Source organism: Delphinus delphis, chromosome 4 (assembly GCF_949987515.2).
Source record: "Delphinus delphis chromosome 4, mDelDel1.2, whole genome shotgun sequence".
In the NCBI taxonomy this organism is placed as follows: domain Eukaryota; kingdom Metazoa; phylum Chordata; class Mammalia; order Artiodactyla; family Delphinidae; genus Delphinus; species Delphinus delphis.
In genome coordinates this window covers 54,735,853-54,751,207 of record NC_082686.1, presented here as the reverse complement: position 1 = coordinate 54,751,207, position 15,355 = coordinate 54,735,853, and the positions used below count along the sequence as shown (strand labels likewise).

General features: G+C 39.1%; 1 protein-coding gene and 1 pseudogene across 3 annotated transcripts in view; one reads left to right on the top strand and one right to left on the bottom strand.

Moving 5' to 3' along the window:
• The window catches only part of CD47 (CD47 molecule), a 54,491-nt gene that overhangs the window by 14,154 nt on the left and 24,982 nt on the right, over positions 1–15,355 (top strand). For all 3 annotated transcript variants that reach the window (XM_060010605.1, XM_060010604.1, XM_060010603.1), the window contains exon 3: positions 9,344–9,433. In XM_060010605.1, the coding sequence (XP_059866588.1) occupies positions 9,344–9,433 (90 nt within the window). The remainder of the gene's footprint in view (positions 1–9,343; positions 9,434–15,355) is intronic.
• On the bottom strand, positions 5,625–6,074 carry LOC132423885 (mitochondrial intermembrane space import and assembly protein 40 pseudogene; annotated as a pseudogene).

Below are 15,355 nucleotides of genomic sequence, written 5' to 3'. Positions count from 1 at the left end.
CTGCAACTTAACTGTTCACCTTTATGGTATGGAGAAGTTACTTTGCCAAGTCAAGTTACCTCATCTCTAAAATGGGGATGAAAATAGATACTTGCTTTTATGTATTCTACAGTCTAATGAGCACCAGATGAGATCCCTTGTGTACAAGTGCTTTGTGAACCAAAGTGCTTTGCAGATGTAAATTGTGTTTTGGGGGTGTTTGTTTTATGAAGGAAGGTATCAGGTTGCTGAAGCTGGCCTGGGGTGTTGTGAGAGGGAGGGCAGGAGATGGCTTAGAGTAGGCTAGCAGAATCTGGAAAGCTTTTCTGCTCAGAAATCTCTCTTACACTGTAACTTTTATTAATTTGATATTAATTTGGGCTGAAGAGCTTTTTTTCTTTATTTTAGAGTATACCTTTCATCAGGAGTCTAATCTGGAGTTGGATAACCTAATATCTAGTTGAAATTTCTGAAGGAATGTACAGCTTCATTGGAATGAAAAAACAAGGCATAGGGACCAGTAATTTTTTAGTGTAGTGTAGGTCACTGAGCGGTAAACTCAAGATATGAGACTTGAAAGGCCAGAAGATGGAATGAAGATGGATGAGAAAGTAATACCAACATCTGAGATGAAGAGAAAGTTTATAATTTTGTGTGTGATTGTTTCATCTTTCTTTGTTTTCAAAGTACCCTATAAAAATATGAACTGTGTTTACTCTGGGACCATTCAAATGAGGAAGTACTGTTTCACTGTAGAGAACGTAGAAAATTCTACCAGAGGTCTCAGACATTTGGCTTTGCATTCATTTTTATTTTTGAAATACTTATAGATTCACAGGAAGTTGCAAAGATAGAACAGAGTGGTGCTTAGGGGTGCTGGGTACTCTTCACTCAGTTACCCCAGTGGTTGGTTACCTCTTATATAATGATACTAAAATATCAAAACCTGGGGCTTCCCTGGTGGCACAGTGGTTAAGACTCCGCCTGACGATGGAGGGGACACGGGTTCGTGCCCTGGTCCGGGAAGATTCCACATACCGCGGAGTGGCTAGGCCCATGAGCCATGGCTGCTGAGCCTGTGCGTCCAGAGCCTGTGCTCCGCAACGGGAGAGGCCACAACAGTGAGAGGCCCGCGTATTGCACAAAAAAAAAAAAAAAAAAGAAAATCAAAACTTGGAAGTTGACAACGGTACAATGTACGTATATTCTTTGTCATTTTATGATATGTATATTTATGTAACTACCACCATAATCATATAAAGCTATTTCATTTGCACAAAGCTCTCCCTCATGCTAACCTGACAAGCACTAGTTTGTTCTCCATGTCTATACTTTGGTCATTTCAACAGTGTAATGTAAATGGAATCATATAGTATGTAATCTTTTGAGATTGGCTTTTTACACTCAGCACAGTACCCTTGAGATCTATCCAAGTTGTGCCTGTATCAATAGTTTGTTCTCTTTCTCTCTTTTTTGGCTGAGTAGTATCCCATGGTATGGGTATATCACAGCTTGTTTAACTGTTCACCTATCGTAGGACATTTTGGGTGTTTCCAGTTTTTGGCTGTTACAAATGGAGTTGCTGTGAACTACCATATAGTGGTTTTTAGGTGCACATAATCTTCATTCCGCTGAACAAATGCCCAGAAGTACAATTACTCAGCTGTATGCAAGTGTATGCTTAGTTGTTTGTTTGTTTGTTTTAACATCTCCATTGGAGTATAATTGCTTTACAATGGTGTGTTAGTGTCTGCTGTATAACAAAGTGAAGGAAACTGCCAAACTGTTTTGCAGAGTGGTTGTACCATTTTACATTCCCATCAGCAACATATGAGTGATCTAGTTTCTTCACATCCTTGCCAGCATCTCCTGTTGTCATGTCATTATTTTGTACCCATTTTTTACTGGGAAAAAAAAAAAAAAAAACCTTCTCTCTGCACAAAAAGTTAATTGGAGCAGGGCTCTTGTAGTGGAATACAAATGTATTATGATAATGAGACTTACCCATCATGGGGACTTTGGGGATTTAGGCAATAGAAACCATTTTTACAATGTGGTACTTTTTCACAAATGTAGGCATAAGTGAGGAATAGAAATTGTGTAATAGAGAATTCCACTTAGTAGAATGTGAATTAAGAGTGGCCATTCTTTGTGCCCTTTTTTTGGAGCACAGTATTTTAGAAATGCTACCTATGAGATAAGTATACCTCTCGATGAGATTTTATATACCTCTGGTGCCTACATATAGTATAGTACCATGGACAGAGCACAGGACTGGAATTTAGAAAGCTTTTCAATACATTACCACTTTCTAGTTTAAGAAAATCTGGATAAAAAAACTCAACCTGTCTGGTCCTCTGTTTTTTATCTGTAAGATGGGAATACCATTTCCATCACAGGCTTGTTCAAAATATCTTGCTTACTTAACAAAGATTTATTGAGCACCTACTATGTGTCAGGTGCTATGTTAGGCACTATGGATTCATTGATGATGAAGACATAATCCCTACTTTCAAGGAAGTGATAGTACAAAAGAACAGTAAAATAATCTTACATTTATTAGGGTACAGATAGTTTATGTATATGTGCCAGACAGTTTATGTATATTGTGTCCTGAACTCAAGAACTCTAGGAGGTAGGTATAGGTCTTACCATTTAACAGATGAGGAAGCATGAGAGATTTAGGGTAGTTGTTCAAGACCAGAGTCATAGCCAGGATTTTAACCTAGATCTGTCTGTCTTTAAAACCAGTATGTTTACCACCCCTGTATATAGTTTCTGTGGAAACACCTTGTAAACAACAAGATTACTAAATGTAAATAATAATAGTTATAAAATGTGTTATTAATATTTATACTTATAGTATTAATGATACAAAAACTTGGAGGCTTAAAATTTTACTTTTTTCTGAGTAAGCTATTAGGGTTTTGTTTTAAAAGGTCTGTTCAAGTTTAGCAAAGTTGCCATTTCCATTACCATCATCATGAGATACGTTATGTTCATAATGTTGACATGAAGGCATTTTGAGATCCTTGTGTTAGTTTTCAAGTGCATGTACAAACAACCACAAATGTAGCAGCTTTAAACAGCACCCATTTATTAGCTCACCACTTTGTAGATCACAGTTCTGGTCATGGTATGACTGGGTTCTCCAATCTTACGAGGCTAAAATCAAGATATTAGCAGGCTGTGTTCTCATCAGGAGCTCTGGGTCTTGTTCCAAGCACACATGGTTTTGGCAGAATTCAATTCCATGTGATTGTAGGACTGAGGTCCCTGTTTCTCTGCTGGATGTCTGATGGGGGCTTCTCTTAGCTCCTAGAGGTTGCTCCCATTCCTTGCCACACAGCCTCTTCCATATTTAAAGCCAGCTAAGGAGAATCCTCCTCTTGTTGAATCCCTCTCGAACATGTTGAATTTCTTTTGCTAGAACAATCCCAAACCCTTTTAAGTTCTTATTTGGTCTGCCCCCTCTCCCTCAAGAATAATCACTCTTTCAAAGTCAACTGATTGGGGGCCTTAATTACATTTAGCAAAATCTCTTTGCCATATGAAACAATATAATCACGGGAATGAAATCCATCATATTCACAGTCCCATCCCTCCCTCCAGGGGAGGGAATTTAAAAAGGCTGCTTTCAGGGGGCAGGGTGTTTGGGGGCTACCTTAGAATTCTGGCTTTGATTAAATAACTGGGGACTATACCCTAGCCAAGTCAATACATCAAAAAAAAAAAAAAAAAAAAAAAAAAAAAAAAAAAACCCCATCACAGTCCTGAAGCATCAAGTAAAAATTTGGCTTGAATTTTAGTGTCAGAAATTTTATCGTGATCATTCTCTGTGGAAACGTGTTCTCTGTGCATGGAGGTATAGCTTGTATATATTTGAAGGAGAGGCACGCTTAATGGATGAGAGTGATTCCTTGGCTCTTTCAGGTCATTCCATTTTGTATACAATGATAAGAGAAATGAGGTCCTAGGTTTTTATAATGTTTAAACTTGGAAGCAAAATGTAAGCACTTATCCACAGACCACATCCTCTTAGTATCATTTCATTGCCTTTCCACTAGTAAGTTTATTTTCCTGCGAGCCACTCTACCTGACCAGGAATTGGAGAATAATGGGCATAGTTGTCAGACGTAGCTTGGGTGGAGTAAGAGTTTGGCTGACTTTGGATCGTCTTTCTTAATCCTGGACTGGAAAAATATCTAATATTGTTCTTAGTCCATTTTAAGCTTAATTTATTTTCTTAGTACCATAGAAACTCAGAACTGAAAGGGACCTTAGAGAAGTATCTTGTCTCCCTCTCCCCTCGGGAGACAAAGAGTTAGTCGTCTGACAGTACTAATTACTCTAACAAATCAGTAGCTTAATGGGCATATACATAGTTTTATATAAAACATTGGGTTTTTCCCTAGCATCTCATTTGCTACTCAAAGATCCAATTCAGTGATCCTCAAACTTTTCCCACCCTAACAAATTAGAGAGAGGTAACATGTTCATGTCAGTGAGAGAAGACAAATTACAGTAGGGAGATGCAGCAGTGATTTTAAATTGAGAGACTCGTGGGTCACCCCACGCCTGCCACACACACACACACACACACACACACACACACAGTTATTGGGGTAGAAGCTGAAAGGGGAGAGTATGTGGCATTTGGATAAACTCCAGGTAATTCTGATAAGCTCCAGTTAAGAATCACTTAGACAATAATATTTTTTGTTCTATAATCCCACCCTCTGTCTTTGAAATAGCTCTTATTATTATTTCTGCATAGAGGTATAGAGTCAGCTATTAGTCATCTAGTCTATCTGCCCATGTAATTCCTGAATTACTTCTATCACACCCCAGGTAGTCGGTCATTCAAAAAAATTTTTCTTTCAGGTAAAAATCATGCTTTCCTTTTAATTGACACCGTTTCGTCTCTCGGGTGCTACTTTGGCAATGATTAGGTTCCCACCTCTCAAGAACATTGTATCTGAACAGGCCGAGACAGAGCCAATGTGAACACAGACCCCAAACCAGGGCTTTGGGAATAACAAGAACAGAAATAAACAGCCTTTCTCTTCACTTACAAAGGGAGTCACTCAGAGGGTACAAAGCTCTGTTTTCCAAATGTAGAAAACCTGGAGCTCAATGCAAACTGGAAACCAAAATATATCAGAAATGAAGCATAGCGCTTGGTCAAACACTCAAGGGCTGATCATCCTGCCTCTTCTACAAGGAATGGCCCCGCTCCAGCATCTTTAAAGGAAGATGTTTCTCTTTCGCTTTCCAACTAGGTATAAAATCTACTAAAAGGGATACGAGGAATCACAATAAATGTGCTCACTCACAAGAGACACTCCCAGATAATGAGTTTGGGTTGCTGAGATTATTCAGCACGTTATTTCAAAGAGGCAAAATTCAGGACAATATGAGAAGAGAATTCACAAGTGGCAGCTACATTCGCTGATAGGTTATGTGAGACACACATACTCACAACCCATTTTTCAGTGTATATGTCAAGGGGCCAAGACCCCTGATCAGCACAGTACGTTATTTTGTAGAGTACAGTGCACAGAACAACAGAGGGAGAGACACTTTCTTGGAGAGGTTCGTCCTCTCTGAAGGAGTCTGGAGCCCAGCGCGCCCCGGGGCCTTCATCAGCTGGACCCCTCCTCTTTTTTGGTTGTGATGGCCTCAGAGGCAGCCATTTACTCTAATCGATCCGCTGGCTTCTCCTTCTCCTCCTCCTGGGGATAGAGGTCCGGGTACTTCTGCATGCACTCCTGCATGGCCCGGAACTGGACTACACAGTCCGACCCCTTGACATCCTCTGTGCTGCAGTGGAAGCAGGAAAAGGCCGCCTTGAACTGTTCCCCACAAGCCCCACTGGCCATGCCCCCAAGGCACGGGCAGTTCCAGCTGAGGTCTCCGTGGGGCAGGATCAGTCCGTGCTCCTCGTACGGATCATTGGGGTCGTCGAACGCCAGCTCCACGTTGCTTGGAGTTTCATGGTCTTCTTTGGTCACAAATATGATTCGATCCTTCCCTTCCTGCCAGCAGTAGGCCACGGTGCAGCCCGGCGCTCCGACCTCCGGCGATTGAAGCATTGGGGGGCGGCCTCTCGCTGCGACCTCTCGCTGTGACCTCTCTGCTGCGGCCTCTCTGCTGAGGGGCGGGCGGCTTGGAGGCCCGCGCGGACCCGCCCCCTCGCTGTCAAATATTTACCTAAGCGCATGACAGGAAGAGATTTTTACTGCCCAGAGGATTTTAGTCTGTTATCAGGCAGTTCCAGTTCTTCCTGAAGTCAAGCTAAAACTTGCAACCCTGCAATTTCTCACTCACTAGGAGGTATGGTATTTCTCTTCCAAGTTTATTCTTCTCTAAGGTAAAAATCCCCAGTTCCTTCAGCCATTGCTCATGGTTTCAGCATCCCTATTCTAGTCATTTTCCTTTGGGACGATTCCCTATTATGTCTTTAAATTTGATGAGTAAAACTGAGCTCAGGACTGCATTTGTGGGCCGTGTCCTACCCTCCTGCTACTACCTGATGGCTGCATTAACTTTCTGGTAGGTCCTGCTTCTCTATAATCCATTCCCTTCAAGGCTGCCAAAGAAGATTTTAAATAAATCAGGTCACATTTCTTCCCTACTTGAAGGTTTCCGATCACTTTTCATTGCTTATAGAATAAAATCCAAACTTTCTTAACAAGCTGAGAAGACTTTCCCCACCTTAACAAATTAGAGAGAGGTAACAGGTAATTAGAGAGTTCTTAATCCCAGCAATCTCGTTCCATCTTATCTTGTATCATTAAATTCTAGTTACACTGGCCATCATTCAGTTGCTCCAACTTGCTGTTCCTTGGCATATCTTCTCCCCAGTCCTCACATGGCAGGCTCTTTCCAGTCCAAGGCTCAGAGCCAGTTCCTCTCCCCATGAGGCCTTACTACCCACAAGAGTCTGTTCTTCAGCCCCTCCCCCTCCTCAAGCCGGTAGCCCCACCTGGCTTATTCACTGCTAGATCTCAGGTACCTAGAAGAGTACGCTACCCACGGTGGGCTTTTAATAAATGTTTGTGTAGTAAGTGAAAAATGAGTGGTCAGACCAGGTCAAACACAGTTCTTATTTTCACTGGTAGATTTCTATTAATATATGCTAAGACTGTTGAAGATTGTTCTGTTGTGTAAGGAGGGAGGCCAGTGAAGAAAGAACATTTCATTGTCAGCCCATGTTGAACATGAGATCAGATTCTGGCTGTATCTTGAAGGTAGCAACCACAGGATTTAGTGTCAGGCCAGAAGTGAGATGTGAGAGAAGTCAAGGAGTCAAGGATGACCCCAAGGTTTTTAGCTTGAGCAACTGGAGAAATGGGGTCACCACTACTGAAATGGGGAAAACTGAGAGGGTAGGTTTGCTGAAGGAGTGGGGGAGGAGTTTCAGGAGTCAATTTGGGACATGAAGATTTAAGATACTTAAGACCCTTAATTCTCTAGGCCTCAGTTTCCTCAATGATAGGAGGCATGTAATAGTTGTGAGGATTTGAGGAGTTAATGTATACAACTCAAAAAAAATAATAAAGCACGTAGAGAAAAATAGGTTAAGAATAGTCGTTAGATCATTGAGCTTTTACCAAATCCTCTGGGCATTAGATACGAAAAACTAAAGATGATTCATGAAGGTTTTTCCTGGTAGGATTTTAGACTGAATTGAAATGGGTTTTCTTTGGTATAGGAAGATGCTCAGTAATTCAGTTGGAAATTAAGATATAAATTCAGAGTATCTGAAGACATCTGTCTCTTGGTAGAGATCTGCAACCATGAGAGCATCCACCCCCCAACCCCAAAAAACTCTCTTTCATTCACTCACTATTTTTTGACTATCGGAACCTTCAGCAACAAACCAATTGAGTCTCTACTATGTGTAGTGCAAAATGCTAGATTATGGAAAGTCAATATCTGTGAGATAGAATTCATAATATTATATTCTGTGGATTGTTGTGAACATTTACCAGAGCTTAACATTATAAGCTAACACAAGAAACGCATGGCTAGTATTACTGTATGAAATCCCACAAGTCTTCTTGCATGCTGATACAGAGGCAGAGCAGTGGAAGATTTGAAAATGTGCACAGCGCATTCCCTCTTCACAGGCAAACTTTGAAATGCTTTCAGTGCATTTACTTGGCTTTATTGTTAGAAAAGAAATTTCACAGGTAAAATTATCGTCTTAAGAGTTGATAAGATGCAATTAAACTTAATTTTTCAAAAGTTCTCAACAAATCTTTCTGAAGACTTAAAATCACAATTTCCTTTATATAGAACAAATCATTTCATATTATCATTCTCTAGGTAACTTGTAAACCACTTAATACCTAAAGCCCCTCATGTTACTTTATATCTAAACAATCATTTGAAGCCTAATTATTCATAAATACGTCTTCTATTCCAGAGTAAGTTTGAGAAAAGCCAGGGCTCACATCCGTCTTGGTTTTAGTCAGAGTAAGGTGAAGGTACCCAGTTGTACAACTTCCACACTTTGATACCCTGAGTAAGTCTTTACAGAAAGACTTCATTGTTGGTTTAAGGTAAATTCTTGGCATGTTACACATACAGGTGTTCACTGTAGGAGCACATAATAATAATTGAAGTTAATGTTTACTGAGTACTTGGTAAGTGCCAAGATTTGTTTTAGGCCCTTTTCATGTATTAACTTCGTTAACAATCACAACAGTCCAGTTATCCCAGTGTAACAATGAGGACACTGAAGAACAGAGAGGTGTTAAGACTTTGTCCAAGATCACATAGATTGTAAGTTAGGGTTGGGTTTCAAAGCCAGGCGCTATAGCTACAGAACCTTGTTCTAAGCTCCTGTACCATATTACCTCCTTCCAGAAGTCATAGGTTAGGGAAAATGTGGTGAAAAGCACTTAAAGAACTAGTTTCTTGTTTCATAAGTAAAATTTGCTGTATAAGTTAAATTATATATATAATTTGTTACTTAATTATTTTAAGACCAAAGGTTTTTTTTGGTTTTTCTTTTTTGGTTTTTTTTTTTGTGTTACGCGGGCCTCTCACTGTTGTGGCCTCTCCCGTTGCGGAGCACAGGCTCCGGACATGCAGGCTCAGCGGCCATGGCTCACGGGCCCAGCCGCTCCGCGGCATGTGGGATCCTCCCGGACCGGGGCACGAACCCCTGTCTCCTGCATCGGCAGGCAGACTCTGAACCACTGCGCCACCAGGGAAGCCCTAAGACCAAAGTTTCAATTAATTGTTTTTATTTTCCATCTCCACAATAAAATATATTGTTTACTATTCATGGGCAGGAGCTACAGTGATGATAGTAAATGTTAATTGTGATTTTTGTTTTCTCTTTTCCCAGTTTCATGGTTTTCTCCAAATGAAAATATCCTCACTGTTATTTTCCCAATTTTGGCTATACTTCTATTCTGGGGACAGTTTGGTGTTGTGAGTAAGTACTTACTTCTATTTTTCATTTATGTTATACTGGTTAAATTGTTATTTCTGGCAGACAATGCTGGTGAAATATTTTATTTAACCAAATTGTATTAGCAAGCATGATAACATGGTAAATAAGAATATACAGTCAATATTAATATTCTCCTTGAAGTCTATATTGTTCCTCATACTTTGCTTCAGTTCACTTTTAATTCCTAAGAAGGTTTTTTTTTCCTTAGCTTCTTAAGAATGAACATCGGGAATCCTGATAATAACAATACCTTTGACTCAACTGGTTTTAATATTTATAGAGCATTTACACATACATTATTTTCTTTGGTAAAGAGATGGTTACAGCCTACATTGGTGTTGACAAGATAGGATGACGTAGAAGGAGCGATCAAGATGGCGGAGTAGGAAGCCCCTGAGCTTACCTGCTCCCACGGCACACCAAAGTTACAACTATTTACAGAGTAACTGTCTCTGAGAACGACCTAAAGACTAACAGAGAAGGTACTCTACAATTAAAGATATAAAGAAGAAACCACAACAAGATGAGTAGGAGGGGCAGAGGTGTGGTCTTGTCAGGACCCACACTTAAGGGTCCTTAAGTAGGAGGAAAATCACAACAATGGAAATCCTCCCCGAGGACTGAGGGGTCAAGCCCCACATCCACCTCCCCATCCTGGGGGTCCTAAACCATGAATACAAGTGCCCAAAATGTCTGACTGAATACCTGTGGAACTTATGTTTGGGAGAGCCAGAGAGCTGTAGGATACCAAGACTTTGCTCTTAAAGGTGTGCACAGAAACTTACTTGCTCCAAGTCCCAGCACAGAGACAGCAGTTTGACAGGTGTCTGAGTCAGACCCACTTGCTTATCTTGGAGAGCCTCACTGAGAGACAGGAGGCAGCTGGAATTCCCCCCGGAAGTGAGATGCTGGCGGCAGCCATTTTTGTGATCTCATTCTACCACTCCAACACCTTCACTGGAGGGCACCATATTGGAATCCTCCCTCTAGCATATTAGCTCTGGGGACCGGCACAGCCTACCAGCAATCATGCAACTTGTAGCATTTGCATGCTGACAGGTTGCACAGCCAACAGTGCTGGGGAGCCTATCATGCCCACCAGTGTGCCCACAGGAGTTGGCCTCACACACAATAAAAGGGCACAAAGAGTCCACATAGGGGACACCCCTGGAGCATCTGGCTCTGGTAGCCATAGGGAAGCTTGCTGCTGGGCCCCATAGGACATCTACATAAGGCCACTTTTCTAAGATTGGGAGATGTAATGGACCTACCTAATACATAGAAATAAACAGAGAATTAGGCAGTATGAGAGACAGAGGAATATGTTTCAAATGAAAGAACAAGAAAAACTCTCAGAAAAAGAGCTAAATGAAACAGAGATAAGCAATCTACCTAATAAAGAGTTTAAGGTAATGATCATAAAGATGCTTACTGAACTCTGGAGAAGAGTGGATGAACACAGTGAGAACTTCAACAAAGAGTTAGAAAATAGAAAAAAGAATCCATCAGAACTGAAGAATACAATAACTGAAGTGAAAAATACATTAGAGGGGATCAACAGTAGATTAGATGATACAGAAGGACAGATCAGTGATCTAGAATACAGAGTACTATAAATCACTCAAACTGAACAGAAAAAAAGAAAAAAAGAATTTTTAAAATGAGGATAGTTTGAGGGACTTTTGAGACAACATCAAGTATACTAACATTCACATTATAGGGGTCCCAGAAGGAGGAGAGAGAGAGAAAGGGGCAGAAAATATATTTGAAGAAATAATGGCTAAAACTTCCCTAATCTGGGGGATGAAAGAGATATTCAGTTCCAGGAAGCATAGAGAGTCCCAAGAAAGATGAACTCAAAGAGATCCACACCAAGACATATCACGATCAAAATGACATAACTTAAAGATAAGAGAGTTTTAAAGGCAGCAAAAGAAAAGCAACACTAGTCACAATCGTGGGAATTCCCATAACGTTATCAGCCAATTTTTCAGCAGGAATTTTACAGGCCAGAAGGGAATGACATGCTGTATTTAAAATGCTGAAAGGAAAAATCTTACCACCAAAAATATTCTACCTGGCAACATTGTCATTCATAAATGAAGGAGAGAGAAAGAATTTCCCAGACAAGCAAAAACTAAGAGTTCATCACCACCTTACAAGCTGGTTCATAAACCAGCCTTACAATAAATGTTAAAGGGTCTTCTTTAAGTGGAGAAGACAAGGTCATATCTGGAGATAAGAAAGTATATGAAAGGAAAACTCTCACTGCTAAGGCAAATATATAGTAAAGGCAGTGGATTGTCACTTAAAAAGTGAATGTTAAATGACAAAAGTTGTAAAATCAAGTATAACTACAGTAAGTGTTATTTGTGTATACAAAATAGAAAGATGTAAGTATGACATCAAAAACATAAAACAGGGTTGGGGGGAATAAAAACATAGTTTTCAGAATGTGTTTGAACTTAAGTGACTATCAGGTTAAAGCAATCTGCTGTGTATATAGGTTCATGTATATAAACCTCATGGTAACCACAAACCAAAAACCTATAATAGCTACACAAAAAGTAAAGGGGAAGGAACTGAAACACAAAGCTAAAGAAAATCATCAAACCATGAGGGAAGAGACTAAAAGACGAAAGGAACAGACAAGAACTACAAAAGCAACCAGAAAACAATTAACAAAATGACAATAAAAGTGCATACCTATCAATAACCACTTTCAATGTAAATGGACTAAATGTTCCAATCAAAATACACGGGATGGCTGAATGGACACAAGAACAAGACCCTTCTATATATGCTGCCTACAAAAGATTCACTTCAAACCTAAAGACATACATGCACTGAAAGTGAAAGGATGGAAAAATATGTTCCTTACAAATGGAAACAAAAAGAAAGCTGAGGTAGCAGTTCTCATATCAAGGAAAATAGACTTTAAAACAAAGACTTTAAGAGAAGACAAAAAAAAAAAAAAAAGGTGTTACATAAGGATAAAGGGATCAATCCAAGAAGAGGATATAACATTCATAAGTATTTATGCACTCAACAAAGGAGCACCTAAATATATAAAGCAAGTAGTATAGGAAAATTGACAATGATACAATAGCTGGGGACTTTGATACTCCACTTACATCAGTGGATAGATCATCTACACAGAAAATTAATAAGAAAATATTGGCCTTAAATGACACATCAGACTTGATAGAATTAATAGACATTTATAGAACATTCCATTCAAAACCAACAGAATACACACTCTTTTCAAGTGCACGTGAAATACTCTCCAAGATAGATCACATGCTAAGCCACAAAACCAGTCTCAGTAAATTTAAAAAGATTGAAATCATATCAAGCATCTTTTCCTATCACAACAGTATGAAACTAGAAATCAGTTACAAGAAGAAAAATGGAAAAAACACAAACAAGTGGAGGCTAAACAACATGCTACTAAACAACCATTGGGTCACTGAAGAAATCAAAGAGGAAATTAAAAAATACCTGGGACAAATGAAAATGGAAACACAATGATCCAAAATCTTTGCATTGCAGCAAAAGCAGTTCTAAGAGGGGAGTTTATGGTGATACAGGCCTACATCAAGAAATAAGAAAAGTCTCAAATAAACAATAGAACCTTATACCTAAAGGAACTAGAAAAGAGGAACCAACAAAGCCCGAAAGTAGTAGAAAGAAGGAAATAGTAAGGATCAGAGCAAAAATAAATGAAAAAAAAGACTTTAAAAAAAAACAGTAAAAAAAGATCAGTGAAACTAAGAGCTGGCTTTTTGAAAAGATAAAATTTTATGAACCTTTAAGCCATACTCATCAAGAAAAAAAGAGAAAGGGCCCAAGTAAATGGAATAAGAAATGAAAGAGAAGTTACAATTGACACCTCAAAAATACAAAGGATCATAAGAGATTATTACTAACAGTTATACACCAGCAAATTAGACAACCTAGAAGAGATACATAAATTCTTAAAAACACACAATCTTCCAAGACTGAATCAGGAAGAGATAGAAAATCTGAGCAGTCCAATTACTGGAAGTGAAATTGAATTAGTAATCAAAAAACTCTGAACAGACAAAAGTCTGGGAGCAGATAGTTTCACAGGTGAATCTACTAAACATTTAAAGAAGAGTTATTACCTATCCTTCTCAAGCTATTCCAAAAAAATAGAAGAAGGAATACCCTCAAATTTGTTCTGTGAGGCCAGATTTACCCTGATACTAAAACCCGTCAAAGACACCAGAAAAAAAAAAATATACAGGACAATATCCCTGATGAACATAGATGCAAAAATCCTTGACAAAATACTAGCAAAATGAATTCAGCAGTACATTAAAAGGATCATAGGCCACAATCACGTGGGATTTATCCCAGGAACGCAAGGATGTTTCAATATCCACAAATTAATTTAACATGATACGTCACATTAGCAAGACAAAAGAAAAATATCATTTGATTACCTCAATTGATGCAGAAAGAGCAGTTGACAAAATCCAACATCCATTTATGATAAACACTCAACAAAGTAGGTGTACCCAAGATAATAAAACCACGTATAACAAACCCACAGCTAACATCATATTCAATGGAGAAAAACTGAAGGCTTTTCCTCTAAGGTTAGAAACAAGACAGGATGCCCACTCTCACCACTTTTATTCAACATTGTATAGGAAGTCCTAGCCACAGCAATCAGACAAGAAAAGAGGTAAAAGGCATCCAAATTGGAAAGGCAAAAGTAAAACTGTCATATTTATGTATAACATGATGCTACATATAGAAAAGCCTAAAGACTCCATGGAAAAAATGTTAGAACTGGTAAATGAATTCAGTAAGTGGTAGCATACAAAATCAATATACAGAAATCTGTTGTATATCTATATATTAAGAATGAACTATCAGAAAGAGAAATTAAGAAAGCAATCCCATTTACAATTGCATCAAAAAAAATAAATTTAACCAAGGAGGTGAAAGACCTATAATCTGAAAACTATAAGACACTGATGAAAGAAATTGAAGACAACACAGACAAATGGAAATATATTCTGTGCTCATAGATTGAAAGAATTAATATCGTTAAATTGTCCATACTACCCAAAGCAATCTACAGATTTAATGAATCCCTATCAAAATACCAATGGCATTTTTTAAAGAACTGGAACACATAATCTTAAAATTTTCATGGAAACACAAAAGACCCTGTATAAACAATCTTAAGAAAGAAGAACACAAAAAAAAAAAAAAGAAAGAAAGAAAAACAAAGCTGCAGGTTATCACTCTCTTTTATTTCAAACTATACCACAAAGCTTTAGTAATGAAAACTGTATGTTACTGGCACAAAAACAGACACAAAGATCAATGGAACAGAATAGAGAGCCCAGAAAGAAACCCACACACTTATGGTCAACTAATTTACAATAAAGGAGCCAAGACTATACAGTGGGGGAAAGACAGTCTCTCTTCAATAAATGGTGTTGGTAAAACTGGACAGGTATGTGGAAAAGCATGAAACTGGACTACTTTTAGTAGTCTAAACTTTTAAACTTCATTTATTTATTTATTTGTTTGTTTGTTTATTGGCTGTGTTGGGTCTTCGTTGCTGCGTGCGGGCTTTCTCTAGTTGCAGTGAGTGGGGGCTACTCTTCGTTGTGGTGCACAGGCTTCTCATTGCGGTGGCTTCTCTTGTTGTGGAGCATGGGCTCTAGGTGCACAGGCTTCAGTAGTTGTGGCACATGGGCTCAGTAGTTGTGGCTCACGGGCTCTAAAGCGCAGGCTCAGTAGTTGTGGCGCATGGGTTAGTTGCTCCACGGCATGTGGGATCTTCCCAGACCAGGGCTTAAACCCATGTCCCATGCATTGGCAGGCAGATTCTTAACCATGGTACCAGGGAAGTCCCAA